Source organism: Myodes glareolus, chromosome 11 (genome assembly GCF_982192425.1).
Source record: "Myodes glareolus chromosome 11, mMyoGla1.1, whole genome shotgun sequence".
NCBI classification, from domain to species: Eukaryota; Metazoa; Chordata; class Mammalia; order Rodentia; family Cricetidae; genus Myodes; species Myodes glareolus.
Window position 1 is genome coordinate 24,974,415 of NC_142036.1, and position 20,292 is coordinate 24,994,706.

The 20,292-nt window shown below is 48.7% G+C and overlaps 1 protein-coding gene across 2 annotated transcripts in view; it reads right to left on the minus strand.

The window, feature by feature from the left end:
- The window catches only part of Slc24a4 (solute carrier family 24 member 4), a 140,830-nt gene that overhangs the window by 26,014 nt on the left and 94,524 nt on the right, over positions 1 to 20,292 (minus strand). The window contains exons 8-12 of one of the 2 annotated variants that reach the window (XM_048449480.3): positions 17,309 to 17,334; positions 15,444 to 15,497; positions 13,714 to 13,856; positions 9,139 to 9,308; positions 5,116 to 5,320 (exon numbers count right to left, since the gene is read on the minus strand). In XM_048449480.3, the coding sequence (XP_048305437.1) occupies positions 5,116 to 5,320; positions 9,139 to 9,308; positions 13,714 to 13,856; positions 15,444 to 15,497; positions 17,309 to 17,334 (598 nt within the window). The remainder of the gene's footprint in view (positions 1 to 5,115; positions 5,321 to 9,138; positions 9,309 to 13,713; positions 13,857 to 15,443; positions 15,498 to 17,308; positions 17,335 to 20,292) is intronic. The other variant, XM_048449481.3, reaches the window with a different exon arrangement.

Here is a 20,292-nt window from a genome sequence, read left to right on the forward strand (position 1 = left end):
CAGAGGGAACAGATGTGGAGCTGTGCACACCTGTGTCTGGGCAGAGGGAACAGAGGTGGAGCTGTGCACACCTGGGCCTGGGCAGAAGAAACAGAGGTGGGCTGTGCACACCTGGAGCCTGGGCAGAGAGAACAGAGGTGGAGCTGTGCACACCTGGGGCCTGGGCAGAGGGAACAGAGGTGGAGCTGTGCACACCTGGGGTCTGGGCAGAGAGAACATCAGGGGAGCTGTGCACACCTGGGGTCTGGGCAGAGGAAACAGATGTGGAGCTGTGCACACCTGGGGTCTGGGCAGAGAGAACAGATGTGGAGCTGCGCACACCTGGGCCTGGGCAGAGAGAACAGATGTGGAGCTGTGCACACCTGGGGTCTGGGCAGAGAGAACAGAGGTGGAGCTGTGCACACCTGGAGCCTGGGCAGAAGGACCAGTGGTGGGACTGTGCACAGCATCCTAGGAGCTGTGGATAGGATATCCCACCCAAGAGGAAGCAGTCCCAGGACTTCTGCAGAGATACTTTTATCAGTACCATGAACTAGCGATAGAAGGACCCAAAGGCTATCCCGACCAGCACACTATCAGAAGCCCCACCAAGCAGAGGAAAGCAAGGTGTAAGGGTAGAAGCCCTGAGAAATCCTGGAATGTCCTGAACTGCGTCTTTTGCTACTTCAATTGAGAGTTGAAGCCCTAACCCCAAAGTGACTGTATTTGGAGTCAAGTCATTTAGGGGGCAATTCAGGTTCAACGAGCACTTAGCAGTGAAGAAGAAGGACTTGATTTACCAAGTAAAGTACTTGCTCTGTAGGATGAGGATCTGAGTTCAATCTCCAGGATCCACATAAAAGAAAAAAGGAAGGCCAGGTGTGGTGTTGCTTTTATCCTTGAACTAGAGAGGTGGGGATGGGTAGGATCCTGGGGCTCACTGGCTAGCCGAACTGACAAGCCCCCGGGTCAATGAGAGACCCCCACCTCCCCCATCACAAGAAACAAGGTAGGGAGTGACTGAGGAAGAAACCTGAGGTTGACCTCTGACCTTCACAGGGACACACATAGACACATGTGAGGTTGACCTCTGGCCTTCACATGGACACTCACATAGACACATGCATACACATGGACACACAGAGTGCTGGAGGCGAGATTCTGAATGTTCTCTTTTCCCAGGTGTATGCACCAAAGAGAGGCAGCTGAGCATACTACGAGCAGTCAGGAGGCCATCCCTAGGTGGGGGGAGCCTAGCCATGCTGCTACCCTGATGGCAAACTTCAGGCCTCCAGAACTGTGGGAGGAGAGGTTCTGTTGCTTACAGGGCCCAGTCTGTGGTGTCTGTTTCAGCACCCTGACTAGAACAGAGAGCTAGAGGAATTCTGTTTTGGGCGGCCCCTGGCATGCATCCCAGCAGATGCTGGCTGACCAAGTGATGGAACAGGAAGGTCCTGGTAGGTACAATATGAAGTGAGAGAGAAAGTTTCCATTTCAGGGTCAGGAAGGCTCCCATGGACACACAGGGCATTCCAGATCATAACCCAGCTACAGACAACTCATGTTTGAGCTTTTGCCCTGGCCAGGGCTCAGGGTCACTGGCCCACTGATTAGGGTAGAGCAAAGACTACAGATCTTGGCTTCCAGAAGTGGCAATGCTGCTCCTCCTCCCTGGGAGACCACACCCTAGCTTCTGGGGTCCGGGAAGAGGAGCGGGTAGAGGGAACCAGCATCAATAAGGTGGGCCCAGGCTATAGGGAGGCTTGGGAACTACTACTCTAGCTTTTGGATGGTCAAGGTAGGGCCTCTGCCCCTGTTCTGGATAGCTAAAGTGAGGGAAACAGGGCATGTGTGGCCGGCCTTTGGGCTCCCTTAGGCTATAGTGGACAAAGTAGAATTTTCTTGGGTCATACATTAAATTCCAGGGATGTCCAACTTAGAGCCCCATGGGTTATATAACACCACCACCACTACCACTACACAGACACGCAGACACGTACTCACGCACACAGACACACAGACACACACACACACACACACACACACACAGAGTTTTTTATTTTTGTGACACCTCAACACAATGCTGTTATCTATAAAATTCATGATTGAGAACTGCCCAGTTTTAAAAAAAAAGTCTTGATGTTTTAGGTAGGTAGATTTTGTGATGGCTGCATTCACAGCTAGCCTGGGCTACATTCAGGTTGAACACACATGATAGAAAACACATCCCGTAGTCATCTCCTCAGATTTGCCTGACAAGCCTGGAAGCTCCTAGGGAAGAGTCCCAACTGCAGTCCTAAGGCCAGAACAGAGCCTCGTGCCCAGATGTTGACTGACGAGAAGAATAACTGAGAACTGTCTGTAGCCCCGTGCCTGGCATGCAATAGGTACACAGTATGGGCCATTCTCTTCCTTGGATCTTCAAAACTGAGGCAAGCCCAGTCCACAGGGGTTTCCAAGCCTGTGACTTTTCTAGAACACTGCCCGTGGTCTAATCAGGGTGGATGGAAGCTGCATACAGCACTTGCTATATGTGCTATATGTGCTATGTGGACAGAGCATGTTGCAGTCCACATGAGTTCTTTGGAGTGCTTACTGTGCGCTAGACCATACAAGACCTGATGATATTACGATATGAACTGCTTAGGACACAAGTGCCAGCACTCTACTGTGTGGATGAGGAGTAGGGGGTCAGGGAAGTGAGAAGCTGGCCTAGGGTCAGTGCTGTAGAAGGTGGGACTGAAATTCAAATCTAGGACACTGGACTCCAGAGCTTACCCTCAATCCTGCCTGAAATAGCACAAAAGCATCAGCATGGGCATGGGTTGCACCAATCTCTCCAGCCTTGATATAGCCACATTGTTTCCAAGCTGGTCCCAGGGACAGCTTCTTCCCTTTTCAAAGACCCCAGTCCCTTGCATTCCTAAAGGTGGGGAGAGCAGCAGCCTCATGGACCCCCAGGGGACATCTCAGAGCTACCACAGGCCCTAGGCCTGTGAAACCAGCAGAGCTGGACTGAAAGGAGGCCAAGGAGGTCCAGAACTGAGGTCCTGGGTGTGGTATTCACTGGCCTCCTCTACCTTCCTGTGAACCTTGACCTCTGCCTTCCCTAGCCACACCTAGAGGGACAACCACCACCCTGTACTGTTTCCATGGTTACTCTGCTCCCAGGGAGGAGGAAGAGGGACTATAGTTTCCATGGCAACCCTGTCAACACCTCTGCTACACAAAGGGAGCTTCCCCTGGATATGGGAAGCAGGCTAGATCCTGAGCAGGGAGCCAGCACTAAGGGGAAGCTGAGGAAGTTGTTGTTCTTGGCTAGGTCAAGGCCACACCCAAGGACATCCTGGAACCAAGAAGAAGGTGGGCCAATAACAGAGGAAGGCCAGAACTCCCCAAAGGGTTCAGGGAGGATTCACAAGGCATTCACCTAGGAGGCAGTTGGGGGTATCTCTTGAATTAGTACTATCCTATGTAGTGACCTACCTAGAGACCCCCACAGCTGTACCCCTGAAGTGGCCTAGATATGGATGTAGGAGAGAGGGGGCAAATCCTAGGGGCTCCTCCATTTACTCTGGCCACATTCGAGGCTGGGAGTCATCCTTCCAAGGGGCTGCCTGACTTTACAGGGTAAGAGCTGACCCTCATGTGTTTCTCTTGTAGCCTCCTGGACATCTTGGGACCAGGAAGTCAATGAAGTGGCCAGTGGGGAGTAGTAGAGGGAAGCACAGAGCTGCCCATACCTCCGTCTCAGAGTTGGAGACCAGTGCTTATGATTCTGGGCAGCACCTAGGGCAGCAGGAACTTCATGGAAGGCTGAGTACAGTGAACACAGGGTGGGTTCTAAATTCTCTCACAGGCAAACTCTTGAATTTGCTCACTCAATAGGTTTCCAAGTGTGCAGATATGGTGCTGGGATACAGAAGTAAGTCAAATAGACAAAGATGCCTGCCCCAAGGGAACTGATAGTTTAATGGAGAGAGACACACAAGATAAAAACTTAAATAAAGTATTTATAATGAGGTGACCTGGGAAGACCATACTGATATGGTGACACCAGAGCAGAAGCGAGGGAGCAAGCCATGTGGATAACCGAGGCAGGTGCATTCCTGCAAGGGCAGTGCGAAAGTACCAAGGTAGGAACATGAGTGGTGTGCCTGAGGGATGGCAGTGACAATGCTAGTGTGACTGGAGCCGAGGGGACCGGAGAGGAAAGAGCAGGCAAATTCAGCAAGGACTCAGCAGTTGGATGCCCCTAGGTCTGTAGGGCAGACTCCAAGAGATATAGGAGAATGATCGAGGACCTGAGGCAGCCTGTGGTTTGACCTGGCTTCTTTACAGACGTGCATCCAGAGGTGTCCATTAGGAGCAGTTTCACCTTAGACTATCCTATCTACAAGTGAGGTCATATGTGGACAAAAGTGTCTTGCTCATGAAAGCGAAGGGCAGAAGTGTAAGGAGGTCCACGGAGAGCACAGAGGTGGTTCAGTGGACAAACGTGCTTGCTATGCAAACAAAAAGACCGAAGTTCAAATCTCCAGCACTTACATAAAAAGCCAGGTGCAGCTGTATGGGTTTATAACCCCAGCACTGTGGAAGGCAGAGACAGGAAGATCTCTTGGGCTTCCTGGCCACCAGCCTAGCCCCAGATTCAGTGACAGACCCTATCTCAAAGGAATAAGATGGAGAGTAACACCTGATGCCACCTTCTTTGGACCCTGCATCAGTACGTGGGTCCATGTAACAACCCCCCTGATTCTGGGTCTATACCCTCGCCACTAGTATCCATAGAAGTAGTATTACTGGTTGTTGCTTTTTTTTATTGTAAGACAGACCAGCTGCCCAGAGCATTCAAGTGTGTTCGCTAGGAGTTACCAGTGCTTCCTGTAGGCCAGATGGCCTCTCTCTGGCCCTCAGGTTGCAACCATGTTCAGCGATGTTGTATCTAACCAGCTCTTCCCTGGAATGCTGACAGTATCCTTATCCAGTGCCTTAGGGCACCCTGGTGACCTAATCTCGGTCCTCTCTACCAGTTCTCTTCCACTCCAGGATCAGGGCCTCCATCCTGAAGACCCAGGCATGGTTCCAAAGGTACCCACAGAAGCATGGCTAGAAGACCAGCACCCCCAGACTCACCAGGCATTGAGAAGGGGGACAGGAAGACCGTCTCTACTGACTCTGGTTCTGGGGGTGGTGGCTGTGGCGGCGGCTGCTGCTCTTGGCCCTGCTGTGGGTCTTCAGGGTTCTCCCCAGGGACATTTCCGTTCTCCATGTTCTCATGTTTCCCATTTTGCAGTGGCTTGCTATTAACACCATTGGCTGAATTGATCAACCTCTGTCGCTGCGGGACAGGAGGCAAGACAGACACCAAGCTGAGTGATACAGAACCATGCATTGTCTTCTGTCTTACAATCCCCCCTTTTTAACAACAGCCATTGGTTGCCTCCAATCCTTGCTAAACCTTGCTGTAGTTGGTCCTTCCCACTTGACCCACTCTGGGTGTGTGCTAGTATAGAATTCAACTTCAGTCAGCCCATCTCCAACAACCAAAGCTCCAAACATCTTACTAGGTTTTCGGTCAATGGATTGTCCTTCTGAGTTTCAGTTTATGTTTGATGAGTGTGTTCTCCAAAGCCAGCAGCTTCCACCACACCCATCCCTACCCTTTGACATGGCTAAAGACAAAAGCATCTTTGGAGCCACCCTAGCCTAGCTGGTTTTGTGCAGTCCATGGCTTCTTTGAACATAGGCATGAACAGAAGGCATATTGAATGAAATCAACAGGGCTGAGGACATGGCTCAGTGGGTAGACTATTTGCTTAGCATGCTTGAAGGCCTGGGTTTGAACTCCACACTTAATACATGAGGCCTGGTGGCAAATGCCTGGAGCCCCAGCACTTGGAGACTGGAGGCAGGAGGGCAGTATGATCATAATCAGGGATTGTACTTGACTACTTAGTGCAGTTGAAGAACAATTTGTGCTATAAGAAACCCCATGGCCTCACATTCTCTGGACCCTATCTCTGTTGAGCTTTCTTCACCTGTTCCCTTATGGGTCAGCCCCATGGGTCATGGGCATTCCACAGTAACATTCAAATCCTTCCCTACCAATTCAACAGGAGACTCGGGGACGGAGATAATGGTTTTCGACAAACTTCCATAATGGGGTCAGCACCCATCCTGGTGGTCTCATGGAAGGGGGGCATTGCCACTCATAACAAAGGCTCACCCTTGCTCTAAAGATTGCTGAGCTGTCTTCACTTAGGCTAGAGACAAAGACTCCTAAGCCAGGAAAAGTATAGTGCATGTGTGTGCATGCATGTGTGTGTGTGTGGGGGGATGGATACATGTGTGTATGTGTTGGGATGAGGGGTACTTTTCAACTTTTTTTTTTTTTTTACTAACAGTCCTTAACACGGTCCACCAAAAAGAGCAAAGGGACCTTTGTCTGATAGTCAGGCCTAAACACTCAGTATTTGGTTAGTTAGCTGGGATTTGATGAAAATCCGTCCATGAAATCCCAAACAAACAAAAACAAATATAAAAAGACCTATTTTTGCAGAGACAGAATATAAAGGCAGGGCCATTGCTCCACGGTAGGATGAAGGTAAAGACTGTAGAGGGTTGCAGCTCCAGCTTCAGAGTCAACAGAGGATTACACCCTATCCCACACACATGTGCATACTTAAAAATGAAAATGAAAAACAATCTTTAAAATGACTGAGGAAATGAGACCACAGTGACATATATATGCATACACACATGTGCGAATGACTGTGTGTGTATTTGTGTGTTTACAAGAGCATGGTTATGTGCACATACAAATGCAGGTGCATATATGCAAGCACAAACATGTAGGTGTGCATGCAATGGGTGACCACTCATGGGTAGGACAATGGGTTAGCCTTAAGAGCTGTCTGCTGTTTCTATTTAAAGCAGAACCTCAGTGTTGGGATTGCAAGTACATGACAATAGGCCTGGCTTTTAAAATGCAAGTTCTGAGGATTGAACTCGGGTCCCTATGCTTTTGAGACAAGCACCTTACTGACTGAGCTACTTCCTCAGAGTGTCTCAAGAAATAAGCCTGGATATTTTGTGGGTTTAGTTTTCCTCTGTTTCATCCTATGACGACTGTCTTTAAAGTCACTGCTTAGGCCCCAGGCGCAACCCTCCAATGCATGTGGATGAAATCTTGAAAGCTGGAAGCACCCTGTCCAGGAACCTCAGACAGGAGCTGAGACCAAGGAGACAGAGATCTAGTGGTGGGTGTGGGATTAGGACTCACTTCCTTTCTCCGGAGCCCAGACTCTGTGGCTCTCAGGCTCCCTTACAGAGCAGGGCAACCCCAGCAGTGAAAACACTTGTGATACCAACTACTTGTATTTACCAGCTCATCAAAACCTGCCACTCCGGCCTGGTGTGGTGCACATAACTGTAAGCCCAGTGCAAGGAAGTTGAGGCAGGAGGATCTTGAGTTCCAGGCCAGCCTGAAATGCACCATGAAGTCAAGACCAGCCTAGCTTTCTCAAACAAATAAACAACTTCAAACCTATGTGTGATAAAAGACACTATAAAGTCATTGCCCCCAATCTTCTGGAGTTATTTACCACACTCCCCACAGCACAGGATTCTCATGCTTCTGACAAATGGGCAAGATTCTATAAAAGGTCCCTGAAATGAATTTCACAAATATAGACCAGAATGACTTAAAGTCCAGAAAGGCATACCCCTTGCTTTCTACCCGTACGACACATTGAACCATAAATCAAAGCGTAAGTGTCCCAAAGAGACAACCTTTAGTCTCTGGGGAATAATGCTTTTGCAGACACCTGTGTGCTAAGTTTCACTGTCTTGGTCCTCTGGCCACTGCATGCTTCAGAGAATAAAGCCAGCAAGATCTGGAATGCACTTAGAAAGCAAGGCTTGGAAACAGGTTAAGCTGCTGAGCGATGTACCATGTTATCTTTGCAGTCTGGTTGAGTGCTAGCCAAGTTCTGACTACTGTTTCCAAATGAGGAGACACTCAGAACACAAAGTGTGAAGAACAAATCCTCAGAGGTCACCTTCATTCATCAGTTTGGTGGTTTGAAGGTAAATGGCCCCCATAGACTCATATGTTTGAATGCTTGGTCCCCAACTAGTAGAACTGCTTGGGAAGAATTAGGAGGTGTGGCTTTGTGGCAGGAGGTGTGTCACTGGGGGGTGGGCTTTGGTCTCAAGAATGTATAAGTCTTAAAAGTGTTGGGTGGGTGAGGGGTTTTGGAGCTGGTCCCCCACAAAAGTTGTTTAATCCCCTGTTGATTTAGAAAGAAATCTGCCTCCAGGAGTTCCTTCCCCCTTGTGCTGTGATTTGTGACCCATGGCAAAAAGATAAAAATGGTTGTTTAAAAAGTTCACACCAGACCAAGTCTGTATCCATCTGTCTGTCTGTCTCCCTCCTTCTGTCCGGTACCTTCCCTATCCCTCCCTGCAACTTGTGGATCGGATGTGAGCTCTCAGCTCCTTCTCTAGCATCATGCCTGCTTGCTGTCTGCCACGCTCCCTACCAGGATGATGGATTAATCTTCTGAAACTGTAAGCAAGCTCCCTATTAAAGGCTTCCTTTTATAAATTGCCTTGGTCATGGTGAACGGCAACAGAACACTAAGACAACTGGCGATTCTTCAAGGGTCATGATCCACAGAGAATGGGAGTGTGTTCATGCTTGGTTCTCTAATTAACACTGTGAAGAAACCACCCATACTGCAGGTTCCCCTTTCTCTAATTAGTTCAGCTCTAGCAACTGACAAATAGTGAAATAGCTTAGGCGTGGGGTTCCACCTTCTGCTTCAGCTTCCATGACAAGCCTCTGCAGGCCCCCCACCCTCCTTCCTCCCATGCCTGAAACTCCAGGAAGAGTCCTAAGGGGATAGAGCCTGTGTAACTACCAGACCCACCCAAGGCTATTCACTTTCTGCTAGCCAGAGTACCCAGCCTTTCTGACATGCAACATGGTCTTGTCATCCGCAAAGTTCATGCTTAAGAAGCACGTAATTGAGTTAAAAAAAAAATCGTGTTTTAGGCAAGGTTACAAGTTTGTGTTGGGTGGCGTTCATAGCTACTCTTCACCACATGCAGTCCGAGGGTTACAGGTTGTAGCCGTGTGTTTAGTTAACTTACCTCATTAATTATGATCCTGCTGGCCATCCGTAGTCGGGTCCTGGGCCCAAACTTGTTGGTGATCATGATGCGTAGGCCGGCCTCCGGGAAGGTGAACTTGGGAGGACTAGAGCTCAGAATCTCATCCACCATCACCACTGGGGTCTTGCTGTAGGGAGGTTTCTCCTTCACTGTAGACCACAGCTCATGATCAGTGTTGACTCCTTAGAGGACAGTGCTCTAGTGATAGGGACTAACTTCCCCTCATGGCCAACAGCTTGGGGGCAATGCTTGGTAGCTGGCAGCTACTCTGAGGTCAGAGACCTAGCTTCAGCATCTCCCTTCAAAGTGTGGCTTACTTCTGACATACCCATGACTCAGCAAGTTAGACAGGTTCAGCATGTGTCCTGCTACCCATGTGCTACACCTGGCTTCTCCATGGTTGGTGCCTGGCTCTCTCAGATCCCTCTCTTCTTGGGGATAGGGGTTCAGCCTTGACTAGCTGCAAGGGTCTTTCAAGTGTCTTGCCTAGGACTCACTGGGACAATCTGCCTGTGCCATAGACAGGTCCCTACATCTGTCACTCATAACCAAGTCAGGACCACTACCGCCACCTTGATTTTTGGACACTTGGATAAAACTTTCCAAGTCAATAAGGGTTTTTAGGAGTGGAAATGCTGGGAACAGAGGACAGTATCACATTAACCTTTCCTAGGGGCTCTGTCTTGAAGCGGGCCATCTTCACTGCTATTGGGGTGGCTGCTTTCAATTTTGTTTCCCAGGAGGCAAGCTGGGTGGGTGGTCAAAGATTTGGCTCCATGCATAATGCCTAGACCAGACATTAGGGGTCCTAGAGGGAGTCTGTTTATCTGAGGATATGCTGCCGTCTGGGCTCAGTGTCTTAGATGAACCCTGACATCCTCAATGTGGTTGGCTCCCCTCTCCAACTCTTTCTTTTCCCTTGGGAGACCGTACATAATCCCAGTCCTGTGCCTGTGTCCACAGGAGCTCGGCATGGCACTCCAAGCACCAGGGAAAGTAATCAAACCACTCACAAACACAGCACCCTTGAAGCAAGTAGCACGTCCCCTTGAAGGGGCTAAGAAGAGGTATGGTGTTCCTCTGCACCCGTTACCAGATCCCGTGGCGTCCCGCATGAAGAGTTGAGAGACCAAGGAGCAGGTCCAGAGGGCAAACTCATGCAGAAGTTAATGGTACAAAAACGCACAAAATGCACAGCAAACAGCCTCCCCCCTGCCCGGGCAAACGCACTCACAGACACTACACCCCACGCAGGCAGCAAGGCTCAGCAGACAGGAGGCAGGTGGATTAGAAACAGCCAGAGGCCCATGCGCCTGTCCAAGACGGACACCAACCTTCACAGAGGTGGACAGTGTGGGGCTTGGCTCATGGATTGTGTCTATTGCTTAAAAGCATGTGTTATGGCCAGGAGGAGAGCAGATTACTTACAATTTAGAAGAAGAGTTAAGGACACAGAGGCTGGCACAGATGGCCACAGGTGGGTTAGCGTGCGGCGGCAGAATCTGGGGGCAGAGCTCTTGCTGGTAGGGATGCCGGGGGGTTGCATGAAGGAGGGTGTTAGTAGCAGGCTCCTTCCACAGGGAGCCTCGATGCTCTGGGCTTCCAGAGGGAGGGGCCCCAGCAAACCCCTGTCGCAGATACTACACTCCATTCTGTAGAACCAGCCTCATTACAAGTACCCCATGGACAGACCTTGTTCTCAAAAGCTTGTGCAGCCTGTGAGGCAGGGGTCATGACACCTGGCTCTCTTGCCCACATCACATTCAAGCTAAGAGTGGTAGGCCAGAGGGTACTCAACCACAAGATGCTTTCCTGGCAATTCCATCCAAGGCCTGGTATTGCCCCTCCTGTCTCTTTCTAAACTTAGGTTGTGTCTAACTAACATCAGGGCAGCTTGGAAGGTCTCCTGGAGAGTTCTCTGAGCTAGATAAACTTCATCCAATATGACACCCGGTGGCCAGGTAGATTTGGCTGCAAGGCTGTGAACAACGCCACCAGAGAAGCATCAGAAGGACTAAACATTGAGCTGAGCTACATGGTGTCTAAGAATATTTAAGTACAACAGGGCTTCTCCCTGCTTCTCCTACAAATAAGCTAAGCTTTAAGCTTTAGATTTTATATGAGAAATCTAGGGTTGGGGAGAGCAGTCTATTTCCTATTTATTCTTCCTAGAGGCTTGTGTGTGCTAATCAAGCACCCTACCATTGAGCTACAAGCCCAGCCCAAGGGACTCCTCGAAATGTCAGCAGGCAGTTAAGATACCCTTTTCAGTACCGTGACTAGTGAGCCACCTGCCAGGAGGCTGAGGATGGGGGAAAGGATGTGATGTTGTCTCCTGCCATGGCAGCCTTGTCAGACAACCAAAGTGGGATGTCCTGGTCATCTCAGTCCTGGGTGTCACTGGGAGCTCTTCCTCCCACTCTACCCAGGGGAAATTATGCTGTGACAACTTGTCAGTGGCTCTAGGGAGTGCCTTCTGGGGATAGTAAAGACTGGATGCAGTCCCTGAGTTTACACATCTAGGTAGGTTCTCCAAACCCAGAAGTCAGAGGCTGTGCTTCATTATCCAACCTTCTGGGATCCTTTCCTCCCATTGCCTTTGCTATAAATGCATCTGTTTAATAAGGGGTAAGAGACTTATTTCTCTCTAAGTCCCAGTGTCTAGGCCAGCTCAGTGACCAGTCTTCCAACTTTTTAGAAGTTACCTTGGATGTGGAGGTGGTGGTATTAAACCCACGAAGCCCTACTGTCTCTGGGTTCAAAAGTGATGGAGAGTCACCACAGGGCTCCAGGAAAGGGCCCTGATTGTGGGCAGCAGGCTTGGGGAGCCTGAACTTCCTAGGAAAGTTAGAGCTGAGGATCTCACACACAGTGGCTCTCACAGGGCACTGGGGTTGGGCATCCACTGCCAAACTCAGGACAGGAGGAAGTGGGCACATCCTGACTCTCCACTCAGATCTTTCTTCTTTGCCACCCAGGTTTAAAGGACCTTCTGGTATTGCTTATGTGCTGAACAGGGCAGCCTCTCTCCTGCCAGGCTTTGGTATCTGCAATGGGTACCCCAGAGTCTCTGTGACTATGGAGGGCTAAATCCTAAACCATGGCCAATGTTGGAGCTTCCCCCTCAGTGAGCGGTGTCCCACAACTTGCTCCCAGTGACGCTTGCTGGGACTTTATGAGACATGTATAATGCCTTCATCTCCATGATATGGGCTTCCTTGGGGCTGTCCCTCATGCGGGTGTCTTCAGGGGCAAGAGGGGGTTCCCCGAACTGAAACCCCTCTCCTGTCTCAATGGGTTTCTTCTTCCATATAGAAAGATGTGTCGCTCAGTAGAGCATCTGTGACAAGCACCTTCCTCTTGGGAAAATACAAGACATGGCGGGAGACTTGTGCAAAATGCATCTGAGACGAATCTTCTGCTTGCTCTGCCCAGGGTAGAGGCTACAGAGGGTCGAGGAACACAGGTTCCTTAGCCACCACTACAGACAAGAAGAACTTCTGAGACCACCCATTCCTGATACAACAAGCAAGCTAAAGACCCATAGGAAACGCTGAGACTTGCCTGGGGCACCGAGTAAAAGGGTGGAGGACACCTGGAGTGGACCAAGGATGCCACACAGCCCTGGACTTCCTTTTCCCAACACAAATACCATTCACAGATTTTAAAGCTGGTCTGGATGGGACAGCTGACCCATGTCGGGGGTGTTACCTGACAGCTGGATTATTAAGAATTGAGGATATTCCCAAAAAAGTAGCTCTCAAATCAAGACAATTCAAAGACTGTGACCAAGAAGATAGGGCCTGGCTCCAGAGGCCACCGGTTCTTAGAAAAAACTAGGGCAATGAAGCTATTTTCTTTCTTTTTTTTTTTAAAATTGATTTTTATTGAGCTCTACATTTTTCTCTGCTCCCCTCCCTGCTTCCCCCCTCTTCTTAAACTCTCTCCCAAGGTTCCCATGCTCCCAATTTACTCAGGAGAGCTTGTCTTTTTCTACTTCCCATGTAGATTAGATCCATGCATGTCTCCCTTAGAGTCCTTATTGTTGTCTAGGTTCAATGAAGCTATTTTCAACAATGGGCCTCCAAGCAGGCCTCTGGGATGGGATGGGCTGCTGTGAAGCTCCAAGGCTGCCCCTTTAGGCAAGTGTTCACAAGCCTAGGAGGTGACACTGTCCAGGATGAATTTCCCAGGGACATGGCCTGGCACTTGAGATGCACAGGGAGGCCCAGATTTTTTACTACTTAAGCTTCCTATGCTGGGCTTTTCTTTTGGGCAACAACATTGCATGTCTAAAGTCAATCGGACTTCCCACCTGCCTCTGGAAGCATGGGGAAATTTCTATGATTTAGTTCATGTATTTTTTTTTTTAAATGGGATTTCCCCCTTTGATCCTTTCTCATCTAAGTGAACTGTCGATCTGAGTAACATCTCAAACATGGGTCTCCTTTCCTCATTTGGGGTGTGCAGGACTAAAGGTTTATGGTGACAGTGTGTGTGTGTCCGCAGAGTGGCTCCCACAAGGGTCCACAGCTCCTGTCTGCTCAGCCTTACCTTGCCCCAGCAATGGCACAGAAGGGTCATCATAGCTACCATCATAGAGGTCATTACCATCTTCCAGCTCGTTGCTGACTGGGTTACCATTTGCAATGCTCTTTTGTTTGGTTGTGAAAAACGTCTGCATCTTCATATTGTACCTGTGAGTCAGGTAAGGCAGGAGGTCAGAGCAGTGGAGGGGGTCTCACCCGACCAGATGCATGGGGCACCAGGCATACAGTCACCGGTTGCTGGGCATAGATGGTAACCAGGAAGGCTGTCTAGCTGCGCTGAAGAGGTTTCTAGCAGGAATGTTGGGAGCATGTGCAGGCTGGAGGCACCTGTTTCTACTGGGCTATAGTGCCCTCCTCGGGGTGTCAGAGGCCTTACAGCCAAGGCATTTAATGCTTCTTAGAGCTTATCCTAATAATAGCAGTTCAGCCCAACCAACAGGACAGGCTCGAAGGTGGCATCACCACCACAACTTTTCCCTCCCCAGAAAGCAACTGTTGCTCAAGTGGGCTGCTTGGTGACCATCTGTCTCCCATGTCACTCAAGGCCAGTACAGCCATCCTCTGAGAGCCTCTCTGCTGCTGGCTGTTCACTAAAAAGCTGTCGATGGCAGTCACTAAAGAATATTCGAGCTGCTAGACACTTTAATTTTCCCATTTTAGAAAATATGATTTTGTGAGATAGTTATACAATATGATGTTTTATGTAAAGGTGAGGACTCTCATAACACCCATGGTGTTCTCTTTAATTACTTGAGAGAAGAGAAACCTGCATGCAGCTAGGCTCATGAATATTCATAAATAGTTATTTTTTGGTAGAATTACACATATGCACATATACATATGTACATAAACACACATGTATTATACACACATGCATATATGTAATTTATCACTATAGCTATTTCTTATGTTCTAAGAACTTTGGTGATATTGATTGTACTTATTATTATACAATCATCACTAATAATTCCCCAACTTTTTTTTTATCATCCCAATAGCAAGCCTGTCCCCATCACTCCAGCCTCTCACTGACCTCTAATCTATGTGACATGGACTTGATCCTTTGGGATACCTTGTGAACACTGAATTATATCTGACATTGGCCTTTTGGGAATGGCTGCTTCTATTTGGTGAGCTTTAAAAGGGTCATTCGTACTGAAGCATGTCAGAACTTCATCTTTGTGGCTGTCTAGTCTTCCTCAAGGGTAGTTTTAAGGTGATTTGGATTTAGGCAGCTTCCCAAGTGGCTCAAGGTTTTCCAACCCAGAATACACCCCCAGAATTATGAGTGGGGCTCTGTTGCCGGAATAAACAGTGACCTTGACAACTGGCATTTGATAAGGCCTGGGACAGAGGTTAAATTGATGAGCCTTGAGAATGGTATTGTTGCTAGACTTATTGAAACAGCAAAAGAGAGGTTATACCCTGGGGCAGAGGAGTTGCCCAGAGCAGGGAGGGACACGGGTGTTTTCTGGGGACTCATTTTTGGAAAGCAGTGTCTCTGTGCCGTACATCAGCCACCCAGTATTGTCCCCTAACCTGGGGAAGAACGACACCAGTGTCTGAGCCAGTTCCCCACTGTGGATGCCCTGACCATGTCCACTAGAGAATGAAGGTTGCCCCAAAGAAACTGAAAGGTGGGATGGAGGATATTCCCTGTTCTGAGCAAGGACATAAGTAGGATATGGAGGCAAGGGTACCTCCACGTCTCAGGGAAAGGGAGAAGCCACTTACTTCATGATAAGAATATAAAACACGTACAGTATGATGAGCACCAGGCCTTCCCACCTTGGAGAGATAAAGGAGAGTGTGGTTAGAGTGCAGGAGGCCATGGTACCCGCAGGCTGGGGCTGCACGGGTCAAGGCTAGTGGCAAGGTGGGGTAGCCTCGCTTTTCTGTCCCAGAGGTTCAGGTGGGTCACCCCAGCATAGGGTTGTTTATCATTGAGAGTTCTCTTGGTAACTGAGAGAAGGCTGGGTTTGGGTCTTCCCAATCATAGCAGTCTACAGGACTACAGAGAGCCCCACCCCCAGCTGTCACCCCCAGATGCCAAATCCCATGGCCTTAAGCCTTAAGAGAACCTAGGCCCACTCTAGAGTCTTGTCAGGGACCAGAAAGGCTATGGGAACAGGAAGACACAATCCCTGGGAAAGGGACATGGTGGGGCACAGAAGCCTTTTGGGCCATCCACCAGGTACAGTGTTGTATTGTCTTTCTGGAACATTCTTCTACTGCTGTCTTGTGGGTATAACCCAATCCCACAAACTATTGCGTGGAGAGTGGGGTTGCATCTGTGATCGCAAACTTGAGAAGCCACATCGTTTTTGCTTCTCTGACATACTGGGCATGGTCAGTCGTTTTGGGAGCTCATTCCTTGTTAACATGCAATTCATGAACGAGAAATGGACCTACAGATAATCTCAGTACAATCCATCCCAACCCATCCACAGCTGAAGACATGAGACCAGGTATGGCCGTTTAGCCAGGGCTCTCTGGGTGCTGGGCATGACGTCACTCTTGTCAAGCAATTGCTGTTCTCAGTGGTCATCTGAGTGTGTTCTCAGAAGTTGCTCCCTGCAGGATGCAGATTCTGGTCTGGACGATGCCAATGACCAGGCAATTGTGTGGCATATGAACTGAGATGTCAACATACCCCAGGGTGTAGGGTAGAAGAATCAACATATTCCTTTGAAGTTTGTACTTCATGAATCTCAATTTAAGAAAGTCAATTCCAAAAATAAAAAAATAAAAAATAAAGTTAACTCTTGTTTAGTGTCACAAGTATTTTCTTCTAAAATTATTTTTAAAAGTGTGCTTGTTTTGATGTGTCTGCATGTGGTATGTATGTATGGACAAGTGCATTCGTACATACGAGTGCACACTCATATGCGTGTGGTATGTGGAGCCCAGAGGTCAACACTGGGGAGCTTCTCCCAGTCATTCTCCATCTTGTTGTTCGAGACAGGGTCTCTTACTGTAACTGGAGTGCACTGATTTGGGCAGACAGGATGGCAGAGCGACCCTGGGGATTCTCCTGCCTCTTCCTGCAGTGCTGGAATTAGGATGTACGTCCCTACACCTGGTTTTTTATGTGGATGCTGGGGATCTGAACTCAGGCCCTCAAACTTGTGAGGCAGGCATTTGCCAGCTTCTTGATTTTTGTAGTAAAACCTCTACGTTCCCTGAGTTTGATTCCTCTACCAGTCACAAGGGAGGGGTCTGCATGACATGTCTTTGCCTTCGTGGCATATGGGACTCTGTCCCTCCCTCACTGCCTTGCCAGGGCACCTCTGCTACCTCTTCCTCCCAGAAATAAACCCATGACCAAACCCTTTCTCACTCTTGCTTATCTTTGTGTGAAGTAGGGTTGCCCTCATCAGTTTAGTTTTATGTGTATCTTGATAGTAGCCAGGCAGGAACCTTGGGGGAAATGATTCTGTCACTCTAATAGGACAAAGACAAGGCTGTTGGGAATGACAGCCCCAGCATTTTCATAAGCTAGCAAATCTATGCTTGCAAAACTAAATATGAAAATGATTTGGCAACCCAACATACATAGATACTGGCAGTTAGCGACAAGAAAACAGTTAAAAACTTACCACACTATTTCCTCGTCGTATATGAACTGGAAAAGCAAAGGAAACAAAGGAATACACTGATTACAAGGGAAGCAGAGTACATGCCTGGATCTAACACACACTGGCCTTCGATCTCTGTATTTCCTAGTTGCTCCACCATGGAAGGTGACCTTCCCTTAGTGGGAACCTACGGCAGCTCTGAGACGGTCGTAGTGGGAACCTACTGTAACTCCGAGATGTTCACTGGCTCAGTGTGGTCATCCCAAGTGAGGTGGCCTATGTTTTATTATAGCCTAGGTAGTTGCTGGGGTAGACCTGACAGGAGCTTCCCCTGCTATGAGAACAAAGTGGCTAAAATTGAAGAAAATTCAGGGTAGACACCTGTGCCTGCATGTATAACACACGTGTGTATGTGTAGCCTAGCGGCTAGTTTTCTTAAAAACAGAGAGTAACCCCTTTTGGAATTCCAAGGTCCAGCTGTGTAAACGAAGGCAGGGTGAGTGTGTGGAGGGGATAGATGGTAGAGGGACAATGATACAATTCAACAATAGGCTAATCTTAAGTGCCAACTTGCCTGGCTTCAGGGGTACCCAGGTACTTTGCAGAACAGTATTGCTGGTGTGTCTGTGAAGGTGTTCGTGGAAGGGACTAGCATTAGAATCAGTGGACTGAGAAGGAAAGAGCTAGCCTTCCTCACTATGGGTAGACACCACCAAGTTAGCTGAGGACTCAGAGGAAAACGACCAGAGGATGTTAACTATGACCCCATTCCTTCTCCTTCCACGTTCAGCCTTTTAACTCTACAACTGATGCCAGTGCTGCCATGGATTCTCAAGCCTTTGGCCCAGGACTGGGCTATGTTACTGAGCTCCCTGGGTCTCTAGCTTGCAGGTGGCATGATCTAAGATCACTCGAGTTCATTCCCCAAAGCATTTCCACCCATCCATTCATCTGTCCTTCCATCCATCAGTCCATCTACCCATCTCTAAGTCTTTCCATTCACATCTGCCTATCACTCCATCTACCAGCCTCCTATTGGTTCTTTTTTTTTCCGTACATCCTACATAACATGCCTCCCATCCAGCATCTCTGGGACAAGACACACATGAAGGATGCTCTGTGGCCAAGGGAAGGGGTGGACTCTACAGCTCAGTGTAGGAAGAGGTGTCAGGGATGCTCCCAACAGCCTGACCATGGAAACAAAAAGGTCCCTATATATAGTACCAGAAGAGGCTAGGGGCTATTGTCTGAACTTGGGTCTACAGTCTGTGGCAATGGGCAGCACACACAGTCCCTGCCTTAGGAAGTCACTTCAAGCTCCCTAGTCAGACATCATTGGGAGCCTTTTGGACCCATGACTCTGAGGAAGGCCACACAACAAAGGGAGAGTCTGAGATGCTTTTACAGGGACATTTTTAGCTTATAGAGCCCAAAGGAGGGCTACTGGCATTTATAGGCAATAACAGCAAGAATGTGAGAAGGACAAGAGACAGAGACTGCTACATTGTGAAGTTTTCTTCGTACTTGGGATAAGAAACATAAAATAGATAAAATATATAGTAAATATGTTACAACAAGTATTCAGGCAGCAGAAAAACAGTGTCCTTGACTTTATTGTTCAAGCTCAAGTGTTTAAAGCGAATACTTAATTCACAACCAGGGAAATTTACTCTTATGAAGACCGAAGAGTGTTCCTTGGCCATTTTAGAGTTTTATGAGGAATAATTCATTATCTGGGGAGAGGGAGAGGGGCACCACCCCTGGGGTCAAGCCCCAAACGCTGGCACCAGCCTGCCTTTGCAGTGGAGGGCTGGCAGTTTCTGGGCCAGCAGCAGATGACATCATTGGATATTCCAGTGACTTCCTGCCAAAATGATTACCAAAAGAACGTCAGTCTCTTAAGAGTTATTTTTGCTGCCCATTTATGGTATGTTCAGGGTACTGTGGATTTATTTTTTTGAAATTTCACATAGGTATCTTGTTTCCCCCAAACCATGTCATTTTCTGGGTGTGGTGGGCAGTTTTTGAGCTGGCCTCAGTTGTTCTACTGACTATGTACTCCCCTTCTAAGCACGAGGGGGGAATGCTCACTTGCTGCTGGTCATTTCTAAGGTGGAAGGCACAGCCTTTCCGAAACCTGACCTCCTCACCTTTGCTGTGAGGGCACAGCTACCCTGTGGGATGACCTGCTAGGCCTTGGTATCAGCTGACAACCACTAGGTATTTCTGAAGATGGGGCTCACCTGACTGTGTGTCCTGAGACACTTCTCTTCCTAGCTCAGCCACCCCCAGATTTCTCACTTGTGGGGTCAATGCTTGCTGTCTTAAGCTGGTTGGTTTGAGGAACTTCTTTTTTCTTTTTTCTGGACAGCATCTCATTATATAACAGACAAGACTGGCCTGGGACTTACATTCCTCTTGCTGTAGCTTCCCCGGTGCCACGCCTCTGACCTTTGACTGCAGTGCACCCTACTCCTGCCCAGCTTTGGAGGAATTTTGTTACAATGCAGTAGGTAATGAATATAAGGGTAGTCATACTCTTGGGTCTGGACAGATAGAAACGGTCACACATTTCTTTGAAATCCAGGTGTCACAGGCATCTGTCCTCATGCCGCACTGCAGAGACCAACACTGTCCCTCTATGGATGGCACCCACTTGATAGTGTGCTTCACTGTATGGGCCACAATGTCACCCCAGCTCTTGGGGCCTGGGGGGTACGTTCCACACTAACAGACTCCAGGGGTCCTCTTTTGGCTCCTCTGCCTTTTTACTCCTTTTCTTGTCCCGGGCTCCCGGCTACCCTGCCGGCTGTGATGGTTTTGAGGAGGCCCCTCCTCCACTCTGCAGTGTCGCAGAACCCAGACACTGGCTTCTTATTATTTACTGTGCACTACTACACACAGGCCCTTTCCTGCACATGCTGGGCTGGCCCATGACCACAGAGCTGTATCTTCTCATTTCTATAGTTTTCAATTCGAGATGCAGTTCTCCCAAACTGCTGAAG